This window comes from Pocillopora verrucosa, chromosome 8, assembly GCF_036669915.1.
Source record: "Pocillopora verrucosa isolate sample1 chromosome 8, ASM3666991v2, whole genome shotgun sequence".
NCBI lineage: Eukaryota > Metazoa > Cnidaria > Anthozoa > Scleractinia > Pocilloporidae > Pocillopora > Pocillopora verrucosa.
Window position 1 is genome coordinate 3,974,798 of NC_089319.1, and position 21,227 is coordinate 3,996,024.

At 38.4% G+C, this 21,227-nt stretch overlaps 2 protein-coding genes across 4 annotated transcripts; both read left to right on the top strand.

Moving 5' to 3' along the window:
- The first annotated feature begins 1,937 nt into the window (after positions 1-1,937).
- LOC131791072 (coiled-coil domain-containing protein 33) lies at positions 1,938-20,519 on the top strand. 3 transcript variants are annotated; one of them, XM_066171409.1, is made up of 29 exons: positions 1,938-2,173; positions 2,975-3,251; positions 3,766-4,056; positions 6,373-6,464; positions 7,221-7,387; positions 7,748-7,881; positions 7,963-8,072; positions 8,424-8,528; positions 8,646-8,737; positions 9,380-9,630; positions 10,159-10,292; positions 10,873-10,944; positions 11,361-11,480; positions 11,802-11,932; positions 12,498-12,537; positions 12,925-12,978; positions 13,549-13,629; positions 13,876-13,990; positions 14,410-14,498; positions 14,717-14,794; positions 15,280-15,333; positions 15,425-15,482; positions 15,901-15,980; positions 16,684-16,724; positions 17,075-17,108; positions 17,659-17,745; positions 18,300-18,347; positions 18,602-18,679; positions 19,219-20,519. In XM_066171409.1, exons 2-29 carry the CDS (start codon positions 2,996-2,998, stop codon positions 19,303-19,305), a joined length of 2,979 nt encoding a protein of 992 aa, XP_066027506.1. In that variant the 5' UTR covers positions 1,938-2,173; positions 2,975-2,995; the 3' UTR covers positions 19,306-20,519. The 3 variants fall into 3 exon arrangements, with proteins under 3 accessions (XP_066027506.1, XP_066027508.1, XP_066027509.1); XM_066171411.1 differs by having other exon boundaries at positions 1,938-2,106; XM_066171412.1 differs by lacking the exon at positions 18,300-18,347.
- LOC136283116 (uncharacterized) lies at positions 4,071-6,294 on the top strand. Its single transcript, XM_066171413.1, has 3 exons — positions 4,071-4,582; positions 5,289-5,426; positions 5,645-6,294. The coding sequence occupies exons 1-3, from the start codon at positions 4,396-4,398 to the stop codon at positions 6,154-6,156; spliced, it is 837 nt and encodes a 278-aa protein (XP_066027510.1). The 5' UTR covers positions 4,071-4,395; the 3' UTR covers positions 6,157-6,294.
- Positions 20,520-21,227: the final 708 nt, after the last annotated feature.

A 21,227-nucleotide genomic window follows, 5' to 3' on the forward strand; every position in this document is an offset into this window, starting at 1 on the left:
CATGGAAACCGAAACAAAATTAGGTTGTTCCACCTAAATTGCCCCAAACTAAAAATATAAGTGTGACGCTGGGGAATATTTGGTACCCTCTGCTTCTGGAAGCTTTCTGCAATCGCATATAATAAAACCTCCATTTTAAGTTTATCTTCTACTGTTTAAATGGTTAGACCTTATCAGCTATTCCATCTGGCTTGAAAAAATTATTGCATCAAAAAACTTGCAATAGGGGGTGAAACTAAGTCTTAAAATACACATCTATTTGTTTTCCACTATTAAAACGTACCGCCTGAAATCATGTAGCGATGCATCACAATAATCTCTCCATGAGCTATAGTGTTAAAAGGGAGATTTTAGAAATTGTGTGTTGGTAGTTAATGAATCAAAGAAGAGAAAATGAATGTTCAAACCAAAGACAACAGGTGGTGGTCTGTGATAGCTAAAATATGTATATTTCGATGGTTTGCGATGATATTTAAGCAAAACAACTCATGCAAACCGAACTTGTGGTGCATAAAAGTATTTCTGAATACTCACGATGTAGAGTACAGTACTGTATATCTTTCGTACTGCAATTTGTGCAAACTGAGCTAAAAAAAAATTATTTTAAGAGATGCCGAGAGTCTCATAGTGAAAGCACCAGACACAATAAAACTACATCGATTTGCGGCTCAGGGTTGCGGCTTTCCTGGAGACTGAAAACACCTGTTGTACTCTATTAGTTACTAACAATGGTGGAAAACGCCATACATATATCACTTGATATTTAAGAGCCGTCAATGAGCCGGCTCCTTTCAAAATATCCAAATTCAGCTTAATAGTAGGGCTTACAGATTCAAAAGATGGACAAAGCTGTCCGAGATCTGCCATAAACCGACGGAAGCGATCGGAATCGAACGGAACAGTCCGAAATTAATCAAACGAATCAGAAATCGGACGGAACTGTCTAGAATCGGATAATACAGTCTTATATCAGGCGGATGAGTCCATAATCAGACACATCCAAAAAACACTTTAACTGAACTAGAGCCTCCATAAGAACGTAAAGTTCAAAAGGGCGGGTCATGAAAGCGTGCAAAATCAAACTAAGGCATCTGACAACGGACGGAAGCGCCCGAAATGGACTTACGAGTCCAAACTCCAGTGGAACCGTGCAAAATCGTGTGTAACCGTCCGAAGTCCTAAAGAAGCGTCGGGAATCGCACAGAAGCCTCCGGAATAAATCTGATGGAAAGACATGTTTCGCTTCTTTGCGATAGACGCTCCATCTTAGGTGATACGATTTTCTGCATATTTTTTGACAATGAACCTGAGATTAAATTAAAAGAAGAAAACAAATTATAAGAGGCTTATGTATTCCTTTATTTTTGAGTTTCTATGTTTTTGTCGACTTGTCCGAGAAGGGGCTTTCATTTTCTGTCAGAATAAAGTTTTTGTATTCGACAAATCATAACAAGGTTGTGCACAGTTAGGGGGGCTGTTAGTTATTTGAGATTCGGGTCTTAGCTAATCTCTAGCAGTCGGGTTGTCTAATTTTGGGAATACACGGTTAACTAGACAAGCACACTGACCTAAAAGAGCGCAGAGCTAGATTTTTCGTGAAGATTTCTTTTTAAGTCCTAACTATTATTAAACAAGTCTTTCAGTTTCCAAGGTACTTTATTGTCTGTTGTATCCATGTCGTCTGTAATCGCAGAGCCGCGTGCACAAAAAAGCGTGGGGTGATACTCTATTCTTTCAAATTGTCATCGGATGGGAAGTTTACTCTCTGATGAATTTCCGCCTAGTTTACCAGCGTATTACAACTTTAACTCTTTAAGAGTTTTAATTTGCAAGAACGAACCATCAGATGACAGTAGGATTAGGGATTAGGTAATTTAAGGGGCGATGTACTCCTAAGGAATGATTAGTGTCCAGTCTACCCACACTTGTGTCAAAATCAAACATGGCGGAGAATCTATGGCAACTGTGATTTCAATCAAAAGCGTCGCGAAGTGAGAATTTGTGTCCACCTAGTGATTTTCATAACATTTACATTAAGAGGCCATGGAGAAAACCATTCTGCTCTATCAAGATGTTACGTAAGCTCTTATTTGCAAGGCAAAGAAGGTAAAGTTTATCAGCTCGGAGAATTCTTAAGCAAGAGAGCAGGCTAGGGAATATATTTTCGAGAAAGGTAAACAAATTAATTCTTGTGATCTATACTTGTCTTCAACTCACGATTCGCCTTTTGTGAGCTGTTTACGTTTTCGTTCCATATGATGATGTTCAGGATAGGCCGAGATTGCATCTTGAAACATTTTCGTGCAGATTGTCATTGGAATTATCACTGCAATTTGCATGACCTCTGTACACATTCATTTAACGTCGTCATCGTAAAAGGCAAGTCAATAAAAGATGGTCAACTTTACAGCTGATGGGGCGAGTAATTTATGTGCTTTGGAAAATCACTCAGAAATTTTTCACAAATCCCTTTTATCCCTTGATTATCGACGGAAGTCGAGTCTAACTCATAAGTTCATTCGTCTTTAATCAAAATGAATCGGAGAGACCTGTGCAACACAACATAACCAGGTTCCTTTAGAATATTCGGTAAAGTTTCCGCACAGCCCCATACTATTGTAAAACAAATCTGTTTTCCTAATGGCAATGTATTGCTTTTGTCATTGTTTTCTTTATTCAAGAGCTGAATGCATTATGAAGTAGGGGGCTGTGCGGTAATTTTACCGAATATTCTCTTGAAGAATTTCAAAAAAATGCATTACGTTCGGAAGGCGTCTGCAATGACCGCAAATATTTGCTCTATATAATTGTAATTATCTTACTGAACACCTGTTTATACCAGTTTTTCCTCAGGGATCCACTGATCGGTCTTTTCAGTCTAAGTAAAGTAATTATTATTATCATTACTCCTACAGACATTATCAAAGTGAATGTTATTTAGAATAATTCCTCTTTTTGAAATATTATTTTGCAGGTTATACCGAGTTCATTAAGGATGGGAGATGATGATAAGCCCCTTCGCTTCACCATTGAAATCTTCAATGCCCAATTTGTAACTTCAGGAAGATACTTTTTGATTTTAAGAATAGTTGGAAGCAAGGTTAAACAGTCTAAATTGAAGCTATATGTGGGCAGTTCTGATGTAGCATTGGAGGATTATCAGTTTACTACAGATGCATGTTTAGAAGATGGGGATCCTGAGACTTTGGTGACCTTCACAGATTCAGTCATCACCTTTTGGATGCCTCCTGGTATGTTTATTGCTCTTTATCTATATTTGTCATCCATAGTTGTTGTTAGAAGCCAACAGATGAGGGATGAAACCTACCAGCTGTCAAAACATTTTATGCTGTCCTAGTGAATTGTGATCACAGACAGTAAATAGCTATGATTTGACTGATTCTAATGTCAATGTCTAACAAGGAAAAGTCACTAAAATATGTCTCAGAAAGCTAGAAATCATGTCTCTGAGAATTTCTAATATTTGGGGGAACACACCATTCAGACCTCTTCTAAAGTGTGTGTTGCTTTGCAACGCGCCATGCTTGGTATGCAGGATTTGGATTTATCTGAATATGAATTGCTTACAAGGAAATTCTTGAGGGATGTGGCAGTGGAGGCTTCCTGTCATTTGTGTGATGTGTACAGCCTTATACTTTGTCATGTAAAACTTGTTTTGTTCAAGGTGGCATTGAGTTGTAAACAAATCTAAATATTGGTTATATTGCTTAATAAGTTCAATTTCTTTTGAACATTCAATATCAGAGAGTGTGGATGGGGATATTCAACTTGTGATAGAAGCATATCGTCTTCCAGAGAATCCCATGCATGAAGGTGACAAGTGTGGGGAGGCCGTGTTTAGTGTCTTCCCTAGAAGGGGTGCATTGTTCTCAGGCGTGCGGCGGTCAACACCATCAACTAAAGATTCTAATGAACTATACCAGTTCGAGACCAACATTACACTGAATCAAGTCCAAGAAGATGAAGGACTTTGGATTAGTTGTGGTTCAATCAGGGCAGCTATGCGACTTGTATTTGAAGAGGAAGAGCAACCAAGTAAGCTGCATTTTAAATGCTTTTTAATGTAGTTCTGATTTATTGGTAGGTCAGTTGGTCTGGGTTGCTCTAAATGAGATTGAGGTAATCAGGTGTTGGTGCAAAATCCTGCTGTAGTTATTCTGTGGCTTTGCAGAAAGTTTTACCATTTAGATTTTGTGGAAGGAAAATGTGATTGGTGCTTGACATGTTTAAATAAAATTGTAACTCAAAGCTGAGTAGTATTCCAACACAAACCTGCATAGCTTTGCAAAGATATGAGAGCAAAGGATATTTTAAAGTGGATTGTTTGTTGTTTGTTTCTTAGCCAACAAATTTCAGTTGGAAAAATTGAGTAACATGGCCTTGTCAGGTAGAAACAGCTTACTTAAACAGCAAATAACAGCAGGAAGTTTAGCCAACTTGTTCCCAGGTAGTGAGTTTAAAGTACATAAGACTGGAAAAACTTTGGAGAAAGAGCATGCCAGCAAGGAAACATTGGGAGAAGACAGAGATGTTGTAGATATTCAGTTACAGGTTTTACAATGTGAGTATTATAATGAGACTGCATGCCCATTGGAATACAGATAGTGGATGGTTTTTAAGCATAATTTACGTAGTTAAAAAATTGGCCTTTAGATATTTGGTTCACCTTATACAGAATATCTACATCTACTGCGAATAATCTCTCAATTTTTCTGTTCAATTGATTCCGCTACTAGGTACTGTTAGCAAAATTTGAGTTGTACTTCTGTTTAAGTTAGTTTGAAATCTTTACTATCAGGCTGTACTTGGAGAATTTTTTTAGTACTTGGAAAAGGAAGGTCAATGTGTTGCCCACTTGAGTTCAGCTTATGAAGCTTAACTATATTTGCAAGTTTGGGTTTTTTGTGACTGAGTAATAGGTGTCCTGTGGTGACTATGTCTAGAATGAATAGAATGAGATTATGATAAATGATTTTTAGTGGTTACTACTAATAAAACAAAATTCTGCCAAAAGTTTTTTACAGTTATTGGTTTTCACTGGTAATCATTTATTGCTCAGTTGAGAACTTTTCTGGGTTGTTTTGAAACTTTTGAAAAGGCCAGCCGAAGTGTATATGAGTCTAACTGGTAATGAAAATCATTCTTGCTCAGGTTACAGCCAGCAAAGATCTCTGTTATGACTTTGTTTAGGTATACATATATATTTCTAGTTAGTTTATTGACTAAAGCTGCCAGGTTTTATTTCAAAAGAATTTAAATGGTTTTAGGTACTGAGTCCTTCATAGTTCAAAAACAGGAAGACGCAGGAAGTTTAGCTAACTTTTTACCTGACAGCAGAGAGGTAGAGAACAAAGACAGCAGAACTTTAGCCACAGATGTTGAAAATGAAGAAGTGATCTCTTTCTGTGAGTTGAAACAATGGCTTACTCAATTTTCTGTAAGGTTTATAACTACCATGGTATACTGTTTGGTGCTTTTAGGGAGCAGTTAGTGTCATTTACCGATGATTTCTGAGGGTCATCGCGCAGCAGTATTATTTATTATAAATAATATGTGGCATATCAGTTACAGTTGTGTTGAACAGAAAATTAACCTTTTTTAAAAGCCAGAACTTGTGTTCTAGGGGAAAAGGAGAGTCACTTCAGGTGTGCTCCTGATAAGATGTCCAACCAACAAACAGGAAACTCAATTGATAGCTCAGATAGTCAGATAACAAGTGGCATAGAGTTAGACAGAAAGCTTCATGTAAATGAGGTGACCAATGATAAAGTAGAAAGATTTTTGGAAGAGAAACTGACGCCACCAGAAGTTGAGGGGAGTTTGTTTAAAGCAATGCAGCCAACGGTGGACCATGTGGACAAAAGTCCATTAGAACTTGCCACAGAGAAGAGAGAGTATTTAACTGAACAGGAACTACAATATGATAGCTGTAGATGGAGAACTCCAGATGACAGGTTGCGTTTTGTTGAAAAAAGTGATGAGGCAAGAGTCGCAAATGTGAAGGAAAGAGGCAACAGAGAAGGATTTCCATCCTGCACAGAAAGACAGTCAGGTTTCAGTATATATCCTAAAGTGATAATGTTTACTTGTAAGGATGATGCACCACTCATGAAGCTTAGATCACTTGGTTTGTGAATTTTTTCAAATGACTATGATCAACACTGTGCCATTAAAAGTAATTGTAATAATTGCAAAAGGAACTCCATTTGGTATCAACAGAATGAAGCTTAGGAACAAAAAGCAGCGCTGAGCAAGTGGGAAGCTGAAAAGAGGCTTATGATGCTGTGACAGATTGTTTTTCCATTGTTAGAAATTACTCCTGATTGTGAATGTTTTTTTTTTTCCTGTTAGAACCTTCTAAGAAGCCACAACCAATTCAAATTTCCAGAGAACCTAAACCAGGTCCTTCAACTGCACCAGATACTCCAGCAGGGTTTAAAAAAGTGAGTAACTTTTCTCCAATTTATGCTTTATTTAATGCTTTTTAACTCCCATGATCTGATTGTTAATTCTCCCCTCTAACTGACACACAATTCCTTGTAAATAAGTTATGAGAATTTGGTGTTAGATCAAGATAACAACTTCTTTCTGATAAGTTCGAGTATTCTCACTACCTGGTGGCTGGATAATGTACATATATTATAGGGAGAAGTTACAAGTTAATCACTTGCAGGAATTAATGGGTTAAACAATTTTTCTTGTGCACTGACTTACATGAGGTTTTATTGAAAGTCTAAGGTAAGATGTGGGGGTCACTGTCAGTTACCTGTTTATTCTTGTTCTGTTGATGTCAACCATAAGATATTTTGAAGGCAGGTACCCCCATCCATACCTCTTACTCCTACCTCTCACTTCATGCATCCTCTTATCACTTCCTTACTTCTCATTCTTTACCTCTTCCCCCTGTTTCGCATCCCCTTTCCCTCACCTCTAACCTATAACCTTTATCATTCTCATGCCCTTTCCTCATGTGCTGCCTACTCCCCATCCTCTTACATGTCACACAACCCTCCCCCCTGCTTCTTGCTCTTCAGCCTCAGCCACTCCCTTCCCATCACCCTCTCAACCAACTCAACCTCATGTCCTATCTCCACCCCTCCCCCCCTCACCTGACACAGTCACTCTTCAATTTAGTTGGTCTCCCTGACTCCTGACCTGTATTTTTTTCTGAGGGTTTATCATACATTTCATCCAATCAGATCCAGGAGTCTGCCCTTGGTTCACATGTTAACAGTATACCTGTGCATCATCTATGTGGAAGCAACACAGCAAGAGAAGGAAAATGTGAAGTAGCAGTTCTTATTCATGGTGCTTTAGGACTGCCAATGAAATCTGATGGAAGGGTTCCACAGCCATACATTGTGGGGTGAGTTGTAGAAACTACTGAGTGACTGGTAAAAGAACAATAGTTTGTCTGACATCCTTATATCATGTAACAGCTTATGATTATTTTATTATGCCAGTGTTAGTGCTTTAAAAGTAACAATGGATATGAAGTCATTGCCAAAGAAGGTAGAAACAATTTATGTAAGTACTTAATTAACTATGCTAAGGTTTTTTGTATACATGTACATCCACAAATTTGACTTTCATCTCCACCAAGTGATGTGGAAACACTTCACTCTCCCCTCAATTATGATCAAACAGTGTTATTCAGTCATGACAATTTATTCTTGTTACTAACATTGATAAAGGGCTATTGGAACATTTTGTTACATTGTTACAGGAAGTCCAGAAGAGCAGTGGCCCAGATGCAAATGGGACAGTCAGTGACCCATGCTGTCATTCAACCAACACACTCTCCATCTTGGGAGGAACTGCTGCTGATTGAAGTTAATGAGGATGAAGCTAATAATGAAGGTTTGTCTTACAAAAATTTCAAACAAGCTGTTAGCAAACTGGTATATATTTACATGAATACCTATTTCTTTTCTTGCACAGCTGTTATCTTGCTGGTGGCAGACCATCCCAGCAAAGAGTTACTGACAGAGTTTACAATGCCACTCAGTCATTTGAAGCCTTTCCATCAATATCATTTGGAATTGGTTCAGGTATTGTACACTGGTGTGTGTGAAAAGGGCATACTATTTATTCACAGATTTTTGGAAGAGTGAAGCATGCAGTTAGGCTTCCTGTGGCTGTTTTCTCAGCTCTGTTCTTTTACTCTGCTCAAAAGCTTGGGTGAAAGAGTGCTGGCTAGAGCTACTTGTTTAAAAATTGAGTGGTGTTTTGGTGGCCATTTTTTACTGATGTTAAGTGTCCTTAGTCACTTTGAGTCATGGAATCCAGGATAAATTTCGGCGATAATTGGGCCACCTGGATCCTTGTGCAGATTATTAATCTGTAGACGTTCATTTGACTCTTGTGCCTGGTTTTTTGTTTTGTTTTGCTTTTTTCAACAGCCCAATTCAGAACTTAGTGGTGATACAAGACTGTACATCACACTGATGAAGAAACTGGACAAGTTACCTCTTCCTTCTGTAGATGCAAAAATTTATGGCATAGAGGTAAAGCAAACATAAGAGAGTGACATTTGATTTTGGAGAGCTAGGCTGGTCATCTGCTACAATGTTGACTTTATTAAAAGGAAATCTCCTGCAGTGTCCACTTTTGCTTTATCCTAGGTATTACTGAGGGGTGTGGACTCACCCATTTTAAGTCAAATGGGTCCACTAATTGCAACAGGAAGAATTGTGAATGACTGGAGACAATACAAGTAAGTGTGTGTGTACCTGTACCTTTAGCTAAAATAATAACCATGCAATAACTGTCCTAATAATTTTCAAGAAGTAATCAAGTGGACAAAATAATAAGAAATCAGCAATGAATAGAGTGTAATGAAGTTACGGGCACCAAACATAAATGATAGCTGAATTTGAATAGAATAAACACAGAATACCAATATGTGTGATGATGATGATGACAGGAAATAACAACTGAACATGATGCCATAGTATGGTTAAACGACCTTAACCCTTTACATCCTAATATCAGTATACATATTCTCTATACTGTCCTCCATACAAGTCCAAGGAGGCTGACAAGGAGAATTTATTTAACAATCAAGAGCTGCTTTAGTTAGTGATCATCTCTTCTATTCTCATAACTTTCATGTTTAATTCAGGGGTGATATAGTGAGGAGAAATTAGATGCTAGTCACTCTTAGGGGGTAAAGGGTTAAAGAAGAAGTAATTATTCAAATAATTTGTTGTAAATATTTGTGACAAGTATATTTTTAAAGGATAAGCGATATGTAAACTATGAATTACCACAGAAATAGAGCACTCCTTTTACTTTTATTATCTTGCTCATTACTTTACTTCTCATTCATTCCTGATAAATGTTGTGTTCATCCAAGGGAAACCATGTTATCAGCCCAGCCCAGACCAGCTGGGATAACAGTCACCACCATTCACTTCCCATCTCCACACCCAACATCGTTTGCCATAGCAGGAACGGCAAATGAGTATGGAGCTCCACAACTGACAACCACTGCTGGGCCCCAGGAACAGCCTCAGTGGAACCAGACTATGTTTTTTCTAGGGGATAAATCAAGTTTATTCACTACTGAATCAGCTTTAGTTTTAGAATATTACCCAGCTTCACTAGGTAAGATAATAGTGATGCACTTGTGTTACAATTAGATACTGCTTGTACTTGTTTGTAGACAACACAACCTAGTGGTTACTACACTGTTCTCTTGTTATGACATGTGATTTTGAGACCTGATGAGGATTATTGTGATGTGTTCTTGGTCAGGGCTCTCTATTAGAAGTATAGGTGGGTACTGGTGAATTGTCAGGGAAATTTTTTGAAAGACTGGGACTAGCTTCCAATCTAGGGGAGAAACAATACTCTAAGATGTCATGGAAACCAAGTTTAGATGTGCAATTAATAGGCTGCTGATCCTTAAGACTTGACTTTTTCTATTTTGACCAATTGAAAAGGCTATTATGTAAATCATTTTCACCTGTTTATATTGATCACCTAATATTTGGGGTAGGAGTAGGTTGAGATAAGATAGCAATACACATAGCTCTTTATGTTATGACATTTGGTTCTGGTGTGGTAGGCTACTTGAATTTGTAAACAAACTTGCACATGGCTAAAACTGGTACTGTTGATTATATTGAACAGCAATGACCAGAGACTGTTGGCAGCTAACCAGCCCTGTTGGTTACTCCTACCAAACAATGGATCAGTTGCTGCTTTCCAGCTTGCAGTGGGACAGTGCAAAAATGGGGCTAAGGGTAGATAATCTGCCAGTTGAGGTGAATTTCTAGGGTTCTTTGGTTAACTATGTCACATATATGTAACCTTACTATAATGGTAACAAAGGGGTCATGAAAAATAAAAATAAATCTGAAGTGTTGCAAGGATTTGAATCTCTCACCTTCTGATTTTATCATGGTCACTTTCACAAAACTGACTACAAAATGACCACAAAATTAGGAGATTGAGGTTTGAATGGTTGTGGATTCAAAAATGTTTCCCTGTTCCACCTCTTGTGACAAGTGTCAAACATCTTTCCTCAATTGGTTCTGTCTGTAATATAAGAAAGTTTTAGATTGAATTTTTTAAGGCAAGATTCAAAACTGAAAAACATGGATCAATACAGTTAAACCTACATGACATGAACAAAAAGTTTAATAGTATGAATTAGGACAACCACTGTTAGCAAAAGTAATCTGGTTTTTTAATTATTTTCTTATTGCTTTACTCTGTTTTCCTATAAATTAAAGGGAGTTCTGTGGACCTTAAGTTCCTCCAGAGTCAAAATTTTTGTTACCAGGCACTGAGGAAAACTTGCTTGTTGTTGTTTTAATTTATGTTTTTAATGTATGTTTCTAGGGTTCCAATCTGAGAACTGCTGTTGGCTTAGGCCCCACCGTTGGAATGGTACTCAGACTTGTCACAGATGAGGTATGTAGAAATATCGCTGTATGCAGCTGGTAAAGAGTTCACACATATATATACTTTATGTCAGTTTTACTGACTGAGGAAGATTGATCAATTAATAGTTTTTGATTAGAAGATAGATGAATCTTCCGTTTATCAGTGCTATGAATTCTGTTTTAAGAGGTCTGATACCTTACAAGGGGGGAGGGGGTGGGAAGGTAGCAAAATTTCCTTTCGCGTCATACTTAAGAAACCAGAAACCTGGCAATTTGAGAAAATTGGCCCGTATGTAGACTGTAACTTTCCTTTAAGGTGTTTCTTATGGTTTGTTTTTGTTGTGAGTTGGTTACGTATCACACTAGTACAATTTACATTGAAATTGGTTTCTCGTGGTTACAGATGGGATCGTTTTGTCACTCACACATGCTTTTGTCTTACAGAAACCTGACCAGCTCTTGTCTGCCGCCCACTTGTCTTCATTACCAGTTTTCAGGGAAGGACCTCAAGCAGCACCTCATGATGAGCCTGTACAGGCAGAGAATTTCGGAAAAGCAGGACAGGTGGTTAATTTATAATCGTGAATTTGATTGGTAAAGAGGAATTTAGCTTAATTTTTTTCATAAGTATGACGCGGACAGAAATTTCCGAAGCCATAAAAGAAGTGAAACTAATGGCCTCTCCTCCCCTCAACCGATGAGATGCCTTGCCAGTAAGTTAGAGGGATTACACGCCTTGATGCCCGAACCGGCTTCAAAGTTAGCTGGTTTCCAGTTGCCAAGGCTAGATAAACATGACTCTTCAGTAAAGATACTACACAGAGGAAACATACGTTGAGGAACCAGGGTTAGATTCACTAACTTGTTTCTGTTTTTTCTTTCCAGGCACCTTATGGGCTTCCTCCAATGAATGCAGTCAAAAAAATGTTGCCACAATTTCATTCTTTATACACTGCGCCAAGAAATGAACCAGTCAAAGAATATGTGCCACTGGGGAAATTATCACCTCAAGAAGGGTGAGGCTTTAGTGAAGTATTTCACTGCTGGGGCAGATATAGACGATGCACAAGAAAGGGCTGACATATCATGGTGAAGGCATCGCGTTACTTCTTTAAAATCTATCCAAAAGACCCCTCGTGATTTAAAGAAGAATTTGAAAAAAATGATAACAGGGGACAACGAATTCACTAGCTCCCCCTGTTATATCGGGTATTTATGGTGTGCTTAAAAGGATGTCAAGTACGGATGTTGTCGTCGTTTGAAATTGACTCTCGTTCCTGATCTTCAATTCATCTTTGTACAATCCCGGTACAATTTCCATGCAGTCACGAAGTGGTATGAATTGTTCTGTAAAATCAAAAACTGAAAAAAAAAATTTTTTTGCAGCAACATAAAAATATATTTACTCATGTACATCAGATGTATGGCAAACCAACCACCCCCATACCCCTTCCTTTCTTACTTTCATGGACTCAGTGAGGAGGGGGGATCTTTATGGTCTCATTGAGGCCAAGCCAAACGAGATTCTTTTAACTCGCAAGCCTCTTTTACGAGGTTTCCATTTGGTACTCTCTTTATTAGAACCGTTGATGCTTATGGGTCAAGCCAGATTCCTCCGGAGGTGAGCACTTTTTACAAACAGATTGAAGCTTCAAATCTGCTTTCCTTAAGTATATTATTTTGCATATGATCCCGAATATTTAAACAAAAAAGCAAAGTAACGCAAAGAAATGTAGTTAAATTACTATTGTAGCTCTGATGCAACACTGCATACTTTATTTTGTGTCTTGAAAGGTAAAATTTCCTTGATGTAGCAGTGTAACAAATTACCCCACACGACTGAAGATTATCTGTAACGGTAGAATTGGCCTCATCTCGGCTATAGCAAGATGAACATCTTAATGCAATGATAGATTTATCTTGAACAGAATGAAGTTATGAAAATTTGATGTGGAAGTCTTTTTCTTTTCCTTTTCTGGTTGTATGTTAAACGTTCCTTCATTTTAAGGTCAGAGGCGAGCTTGATGCCAACAGTCTTGCTGTCATGGATTACCAAATGAAGGTATAGGGGTAATTTCAGTATCCAAAAAGTAGGTTAAGATTCATTTTTCGTTATTGGTCATATCGATAGTGAACGTGCATAAATAAGCCGATGGTTTTTGAGAAAAAATGTGAAAATATTTCCCATAAGTAGTGCCACATTTTCAGAATCAACAACATGAATGGTTGTTGCCATCAGAAAAAACTTTAAATTTCTAGTATCTCGATATACAGTATTATTAAGGAACTAAAGCACACGTGTTTTTCAGACGACGAGGGTAGGCGGAAGTATAGAGTTCTTTTCCTTGGTGCTTGTTAAAGAGCTTGGTCTTTACTGTTTAGTTTGAAATGCTATAGCCGTGGCTTTTCAGTTTTCACGTTGATATGGAAGCACGTCAGAAGTATTTGAATTCTCCTTTCAGTCGTTCTTCGTGTCAGTAAAAAATCTGTGCTGAAGTTCCATCAGTTTTAAGGATAGCATGGAATGTTCTGTAAAGGTCAATTTAAGAAAAGAATAAAGATTTGTTTTTGTAAAATACGTTGAGACAATATCATTAGCATTAAGACATGTTGCTTTTTGTGGGATATGCAGGAGGTGGATCGCTACAGGACGGCAATGAGAAAGATGGCAGCTGATCTCCTGCATGTGCGAGAGGATTGCAAACGTTTAGAGGTGATTAGTTGTATTAGGAACCGTCTTGTTTTAGTAAGTATAGTATAGTATAGTATAGTATAGTAAGATGAGTTGGTAATTTCAACTCGTTGTTTGCACAAGTCCAGCTCAGCGAAAACGTTGTTTTCATTTCAACCACTTTTTTTATTCTAGAAGGCTTGTGTGCTTCTAGGTTGTGATAAACTTTTTAAATTATCAAGGGAAGATCAGGTTAAGTTTATTTTCAGTTGTAATTGATTATTTCAGGAAGCCAACAGTAGGCTGAGGAGAGAGTTGGGCCAACATGACGAGATATCCAGGTTAATGGTCAGCTCCAAAGACTTAGATAATGTGACACATTCTGAGCTGGTACAGAAGTTTGGTAAGAGTTACTGTACCCTTGTTCTCGGCCGCTATGAAGCACAACGTCGTCGTTGCCTAAAACAGTTACTGTAAAAGTTTTCTTACAATTGGGCGAAAGACTAATGAATGAAAAGCAGCTAATACTAAAATAACGATCTTGAAACTTTGTGTTTTACTTCAAGCCATGTTGAGCGAAATACATTCCTCTTCTTGCCTTGTAGCCCGTGTCCTTGCACTTGTTCTTGTTCACATGTTAAACCCTGTTTTTTATCACAGACTAATGCTGTCATTTTTTGTTTGCATAGAGCAGTCGTGTTGGTGTTCTCTAGCAAATACTATGAAATGCTTGACTGGGTCTTCGTGTTTTTACTGGTTTCATTCTGCCGATGACCGACACCACAACATAACTTTCTACTTTTCGAATTTTCGCACTTGCAGTGCTCCTGAAAAAGAAGTTAGCAGATGAATCCGCAAAGAAACAAGAAATGAAATCAAGACTTCAACACCTTCAGAATGATCTTATCAAGGTGGCTTTATATTGTCCCTGATTTACTCATAAGATCCGATAAGTGATTCTCAGGCCTTCCAGCTGCTATCTCTTTCCTTATCGTTAGCTTGTTCATTAACGTTTTGAAATTATTAGCAATGACATGTCTAATACTTCTATACACAAAAATCTACATTTGAAAGATTAATCTCACCCAGAATTTGTATGAGATATACTGACGAAGTTATATATTTACAGAAAAATGAGATGGAGAAGGATTTTTTGAAACTACAAGAAGCTCACGAAGGGCAACAGGCACTTCTACAAAAGTTACAGGTGAGCGGGATGTGCTATAACAAATAGATGTATAATTTTGTTAGTTCTTGTCGCATTTGAAAAATTAGTGCCGGTAATCTGTGAACATAACTTAATTCAACGTACCGTAACCTAATGGTGTCAACCCTAAATAGAATGCTGTGTTCATTCATAGTCTAGAATTGCCATCGTGATAACTTGCCGTACTTTTCTTGATGATAAAGTTTCCACGACCTGAAAAAGGGATGGAAAAGACATATTAAAGAAAAAGTGCTAGAATGTTGCTTGTAAACTTTGTAGTGTGGTGGAATTTCTCCTATTACCGTGTTCGAAAAGTTCTGTCGGTGCAATTGTAGGGTCCAATTTTTTTTAAACTCCCACAACCACTCCACTGCTCCACTCATTATTCTGGTATTTAATTCTACTTGTGTCACCGTCTTTTGCTCACACATGTACAAACTCTATGTTTGGGTGGAAAAACTGATCTCGATTTTCTTCGCTGGCAGGGAAAGGTACAAAAGGCACAGACGATTCAAGATACCTGCAAGAAACAAGAAAAGGTGAAAAACCATCGAGCGAGTTTGTGAGACTGAGTTGTGAACCTTCCAGACAAAAGGCGACAGTTAATGTTTAAATACGTATCCCTTGTAGGTTATTGTACAACTCGAGCAGCTTTTGGCCCAAAGGGGAAAGGGACCATACAATGGAGGTGAGTTACCTTTGAAATCTGTACCTGTATATCAAGTTGAATTACATTTGTTATCAGTTTATAATAAAGAAACTTGTACGAGAATGATTATTTAAAAAAATACTTGTGTTACAAGGGCGAGTCCAAAGAGGCAAAGTTATTAGTTTTCAGAGAAACTATTCCGTTGCAACGAAAGGAGTCTCGGTTTCAACTATGCACACAGAATGATTGTCTTCGGTTGGTAGCATAAAGCGAAACTAAATTGATAGCCGTTGGAGCAGAAGATCACATGCGCTTGGTATCTCATCCACACCTACCACACCCTTATACCCAACATGATGTTACTTATAAGGCAAATCATAACTCGTCTTTATTCGACGATCAAGCTCAAAATTTACCATCTTTCTGCATATATTTACCAACTATAATCTCCAACTAGTCTCTATAGAAACTGGCGAGACTTACAGAAAACTCAGTGAAGAGAATATCAGACTACAGGCAGAGGTTTTGCAGTACAAGGTACTCATAAGTTTTATTATAGTGTTTTTTAGTTTGACCTGTTTTGGAGATGCTAAACACGCGGAGGGGATACTTTTACCTTGAAAACACGCACACATTTGAAGCAGTGGGATAAAACAAGGCCTGGATAGCGCCAAAAAACCTCTGAATGTGTTGTAATATATCGAAAATGCCCTGTTTAGTTTGAATAACGCTCATTCTTCTGAAAACTACTTTAAGATATCAGTGCTCCTTCCCAATCCTCTATCTTTTAAACGCCCTGTGCGTAATAATCGCCCCCCTTCCTCAGGGAGGCGGTCAGTGGACCCCATAGCCAGAAGCGTTCTCAGCAAGGTATGAAGAGCACACAGTCACTAAAGAAATCAATCGGTTGACACCTCTGGCTCTTGGTCAATTAAATTAAGGGAATGTAAATTGCGCATTTTGTTCCATCTCATGTTCAAAACGAGGATTGTACATTTTGCATTTCCCAGGAGCACATCAAAATGGATCAGTTTCCTAAATCCCACTAAACCCATCGTCAAACTCACTCTATTTCCTGTCAATATATATATATTGTAATATATATTGTAGGATATATATATATATATATATATATATATATATATATATATCCTACTGATCAAATAAACATGGTTTGTGTCCACTGAATTTTTCGGTGGAAGGAAAGCTACTAGATAATTTGTTTTTCTCTCGTAATCAGGAGCAGTTGAAGGCAGCCGAAGCTAAGCTGAAGAAACCAAGGTATGTAACTTAATTTTTCAGTACACATGTACTTTCAGCCATCTTACATCGTTCGGTGATAATCGGCCTCTATCCACTTTTGAGAACTTTTCAGCGTGAGATTGCCAGTCGGATTGCGGCTTCAGCTAGAGATAACGTTTTTGACCCTACTTCTAATCCTCTGGATTCGCCGACGAAAACGGCTCTTTCATCCGTTGGGATCGTTAGTTTTTAAGAGTCAAAGTGATTAGAAAGGGAATAAATGCCTGGGAGACTGTCACGAATTTACCATGGGAACTGAACCTTTCATGAAACTACCAGTTGAGGAGGATACGTAGTGGTGACTGACTGCTTGTCTGATTTTGTTTCAGATCACCAGGAGAACAGCGAGTGGTTGGTGTAAGTGTAAGTGTGCCACTCTTGAATCAAAGGCATTTTATGACTAGTTAACTGGTTTCTTTAGCAGGGAAGTGTTCATTTAATACAAAGCTTTCACTGAGAGAGCCACGTTATGGATGTGGTTTCCAAATGTTTCGGCTGCCCATTAATTAGTGGAGAAAAACAAGTTCTTTGCAAGCGGCGTAAAGTTTCAATTGAAAATTTACAGTGAGCCCTTGGCTAAAGATGACTTTTAAGTAAGTCCAAGGTTAATACGTTGTAATTTTGCCTTGAAGATCGAGAAATCTTCTTAGCCATATACGTGGGGGTAAAAAAGGCAGATGGATGACGATTTTTGAGAGTGGAAATCTCGATCAGTCCATGGACTTCCTATTTTGTTCATAGGACAGTAATGATTACATTAGTATAAACACTTTTTAGTAAAGAGGTGTAGGATGAGATCCACTTATTTTTTCATTCCAAAGGTTTTATTTGCGCCGTTGACAGAGTTCAAATGTTTTTAAAACATGACGAGACTTGCATTGCACACAAGTCTAATTGAATTGTCTGTTTGCAGAATGGACCAATGTCAGACATGGAACGACTGGAACTTTTTGAAAAACTTGAGAAAGCGGAGGGACGGATTGTTGCTCTTGAAAAACAGGTGAAGCACTCAGCTGCATTGTTTCACTTTTTGGAAGTGTGGAGGTTTGCTTTATCTGACATGTCATAAGGTAGTCAAAGTTTTATTATTGAATTGCCCATTTTATCCTTTGCTATCCTCTGTCAAGTCTCGAATCAATCATTTGGGTGGGAATGAAGACAAGAAAACTGTCTGCTAGACAAATGAATAAAGGGGGTAAGTTTCTAAAGAAACTGTGGTGCTGCGTCGGTGGGAGAATATAGCAGGAAATTTAGTGTTAACAACTGAGTTCGAAACGTCAACCTTTTTACTCTTTACGGTGGCTAATTTACGTTTTCAACTCAATTGTCGACACTAAATTGTCTGTGAGACGGTCAGTAACGTTGGATGCCAGGCTGACAGACAGAAAGAAAGAAAGACTGACAGACTGACAGACAGGCAGGCAGGTAGGCAGGCAGACAGACAGACACTCACACAGGAAATTAATGTCTGGTTAAAAAAACTGAAAAAACAGCGCAGAGGTGTAATAAACTTAGCTCTAATATAGCTTTCTCGGTTCCTTGCGCTCTCTGTAGTTGGCAGATAACGTCAGAAAATGGGCGAAGGATAAAGCCGACCTACAGGTGACTATTCTTCCTTTTTAGGAGTAACAGTGTTGGCACAATTTTTTTTCGGTCTAAGAATTCTTTTGGTCTACCAAGTCCTAGTTCTCTATATCTATCAACATTTTCAGTTACCTATCTATTTTGTTTCCGAGGCGTATATTGTTTAAAAATGACTATGGATAGTATCAGTTTTGCTGATGTACCTTCCAAAATGGAAAGGAGAAGTCAGTGATGATGTGTTGTTTGAGTAGCTTCATTGTTTATTTTCGCAGATTAAATTAAACGAAAGTCAGGTCGCTCAGAGGACGGGATACAAAAATTCGTCCACTTCTGTAGATATTCTGGACTGGGTTTGTATTAGTTTCTTTCTTCTTTTTCTATAGGTAACTTTTGTAAGACTTCAAACTAAGTGGTTGCAGTTATAAGAGAAAAACTTGTGTCTGAACGCTGCCTCAGTTTTGTAGTGAGTGACCGTGATAGTGCTAGTATCTCACACATTTCATCCTCTTGATCCCATGACATGAGAGCCCACTTTCTATCCTGTCCCTTGTTCTGTCTGAACTAAGTGGCGATACACAGGAAATTTGTTTCCTTGAAGATCGGCTCGTTCAGCTGATCGATACATAAATTTCTTGTTGTAAACCAAGAGGCGATTACCTCATGCATTTTTTTGTCTAGTTAGTATGGCTGTTTGGGTAAAACAAAACGTACAGGGGTGTATGAAAAGAGTTGAGAAAAGCCAGGGCCGAGATCCTGTGATGAGAACGTTACCTCTCTATTTACTATTAAGTCTTAAACATTTTAGTAGAAAACCTTACGTTATGAAATCCAGACCTTTAGGACCAACTGTAAATCCACACCGATGTTTAGAGTTTTTATTATTCCACAGCATAATGGACCAAAGCCAAATTCACCTTCAAGACATTTGGGTCCGCGACGACCGTCACCTAAACTGGATCCTTTGGAGAGAAGATAGCATTAGACAGTCTTAGTGGATGATTTCATGATCAGAGGACACTGGGCTCCAGCTAGGCAACAATTATTCCGAACGCATCGATCCTTTCTCTCTAGTCAAGATCTGAATATTAATTTTCCTGACTAAACCATGCATTCTTTGTCGAGTATTCCTCGAAATTTGTTTTTATGTTTGGATAGTAATCCCCGACTTGATTTGAGGGCTTTTCAATTGAGTGTCGTATATCAAAAACCAAAGCAAGAAGAACTATCAATCAGAATCAAAGAAACTATCGCAAAGAGGAGCCAATGAGTGCTCGAGGCAAAAACAAGCAAACTGCCCGAAGAGCGGGAAAACGCGTCACCAAGTTGAGATTGGTGTTAGTTTTGCATCTGATTGGTTGAGAGAATGGCGCGAGTGAGCTTGACCAATCACAGAGCGAAGTAAAGCAAAGCCAAAAGTAATCTCTGATGTCTTTCGACTCTCAATTGAAAATTGCGCTGCAGCTCGACCATCACTTATTTGCTAAACCTCTGTGAGGTTAATTTACACCAGTTCCCCTCCTTGTAAAGCCAGGAATAGGAATAGGAGGTTAGTTGAGCCGTCCTTACGAAAGGCCATACGAATTGTTTTTCCAATAATTTTTTGGGACTCACCGAAAATTCATTAAATTCCAGAAATGGCGTGTTAGAAGGTTGATACATTTACGATCTGTGTATTTCACTACAGTTCTCAAATAGCAACCGGTTCACCATCGTGGAAGTTGGAAAGGATTGTCGTAGCGGGGAATGTTCATGAACCTGAATTCCCTAAATTCACCTATTGAAAGGTTTCAGGCTGTCAAGAGGAGTGAAATAACATCAGCTCTGAAACATTATGAGTGATGTCATTGTGTAGTTCCTTCCGTATAACTCATTTTATAACATAGCTAGTAAATTTGTCCAATCAAATTCAAGTGTGCGAGCGTGCTTCATATTCCTATTGTGCACGCTCATGACGTCAGCAAACACATCCCTCGAGAAAAGATTTTCCAGCGGGTTGAAAATGTTATAAAACAATTGGTTCATACGTCAGCTGTGCGTTCATCGAGATATGAAGCACGTGGGAAGTTTGGAGAGCACGAAAGATGCTAAGAGTTGTTCGAGGCGTAGATTAATTTACAATGAATGGATGATGATCGTGTAATATTCTATTCAATAGCGTGTTCTACAACAACTGTGTAAATTCTCGCGCGCTCATTGATCTAGGGCCATTTTTTTAATAAAAAATATATTCCTCTTTTCAGTATTAGATCACAGATGTCGTCAAAATCTGTGAGAACAAAACAGCGGCAGAGGCGTAGCCGAAACCCCCCTGTAAACAAAAATTTTTAAATCAGAAGTCGACTTTAGTGCAAGTTCATAAATAAAAGGTTTCTGAACACGATGAAAGAAAACGCCGAGGAGAGAATAACGATCGACGAAATGGTTCTTTCAGGGAACTATGTTCGACGTTGAGCATATCCGATATTTGAAAGGCGACCTTGGATCTTCAGATAGTTAGACTATGAGAGGATGTGCAAACTTATGTAAGATTTTAATGCTGGGAAGAGAGATTGATCTTTCACTTGCTATGAAAAGAAGGGCATAAATACACCTGTGCGAACATTGAAACGGTCTCAAGGCGGGCCGATATCTCGCTTTTAGGCGAATCTCTTTTGAACCGCTGAGCAGATCATAGGTTACATTTGTAGGCACGGCCTCCTTTTTCATGGCGTCTTGACAAGTGGAGGGGACAGGGGGGTGGGAGCCCGGGAGAACAGGGGGCGGGAGAGGGCGGGAAGCGGGAGCAGAAATAAAGAAAGCAATAATGTGTTGTTTATTACTGAGTACTGTTCAGTCAAAAACACTTATAGCAAAGTTTCGAAATTTCCATTTCACATCCACCAATGCTTAAAAGAAAAT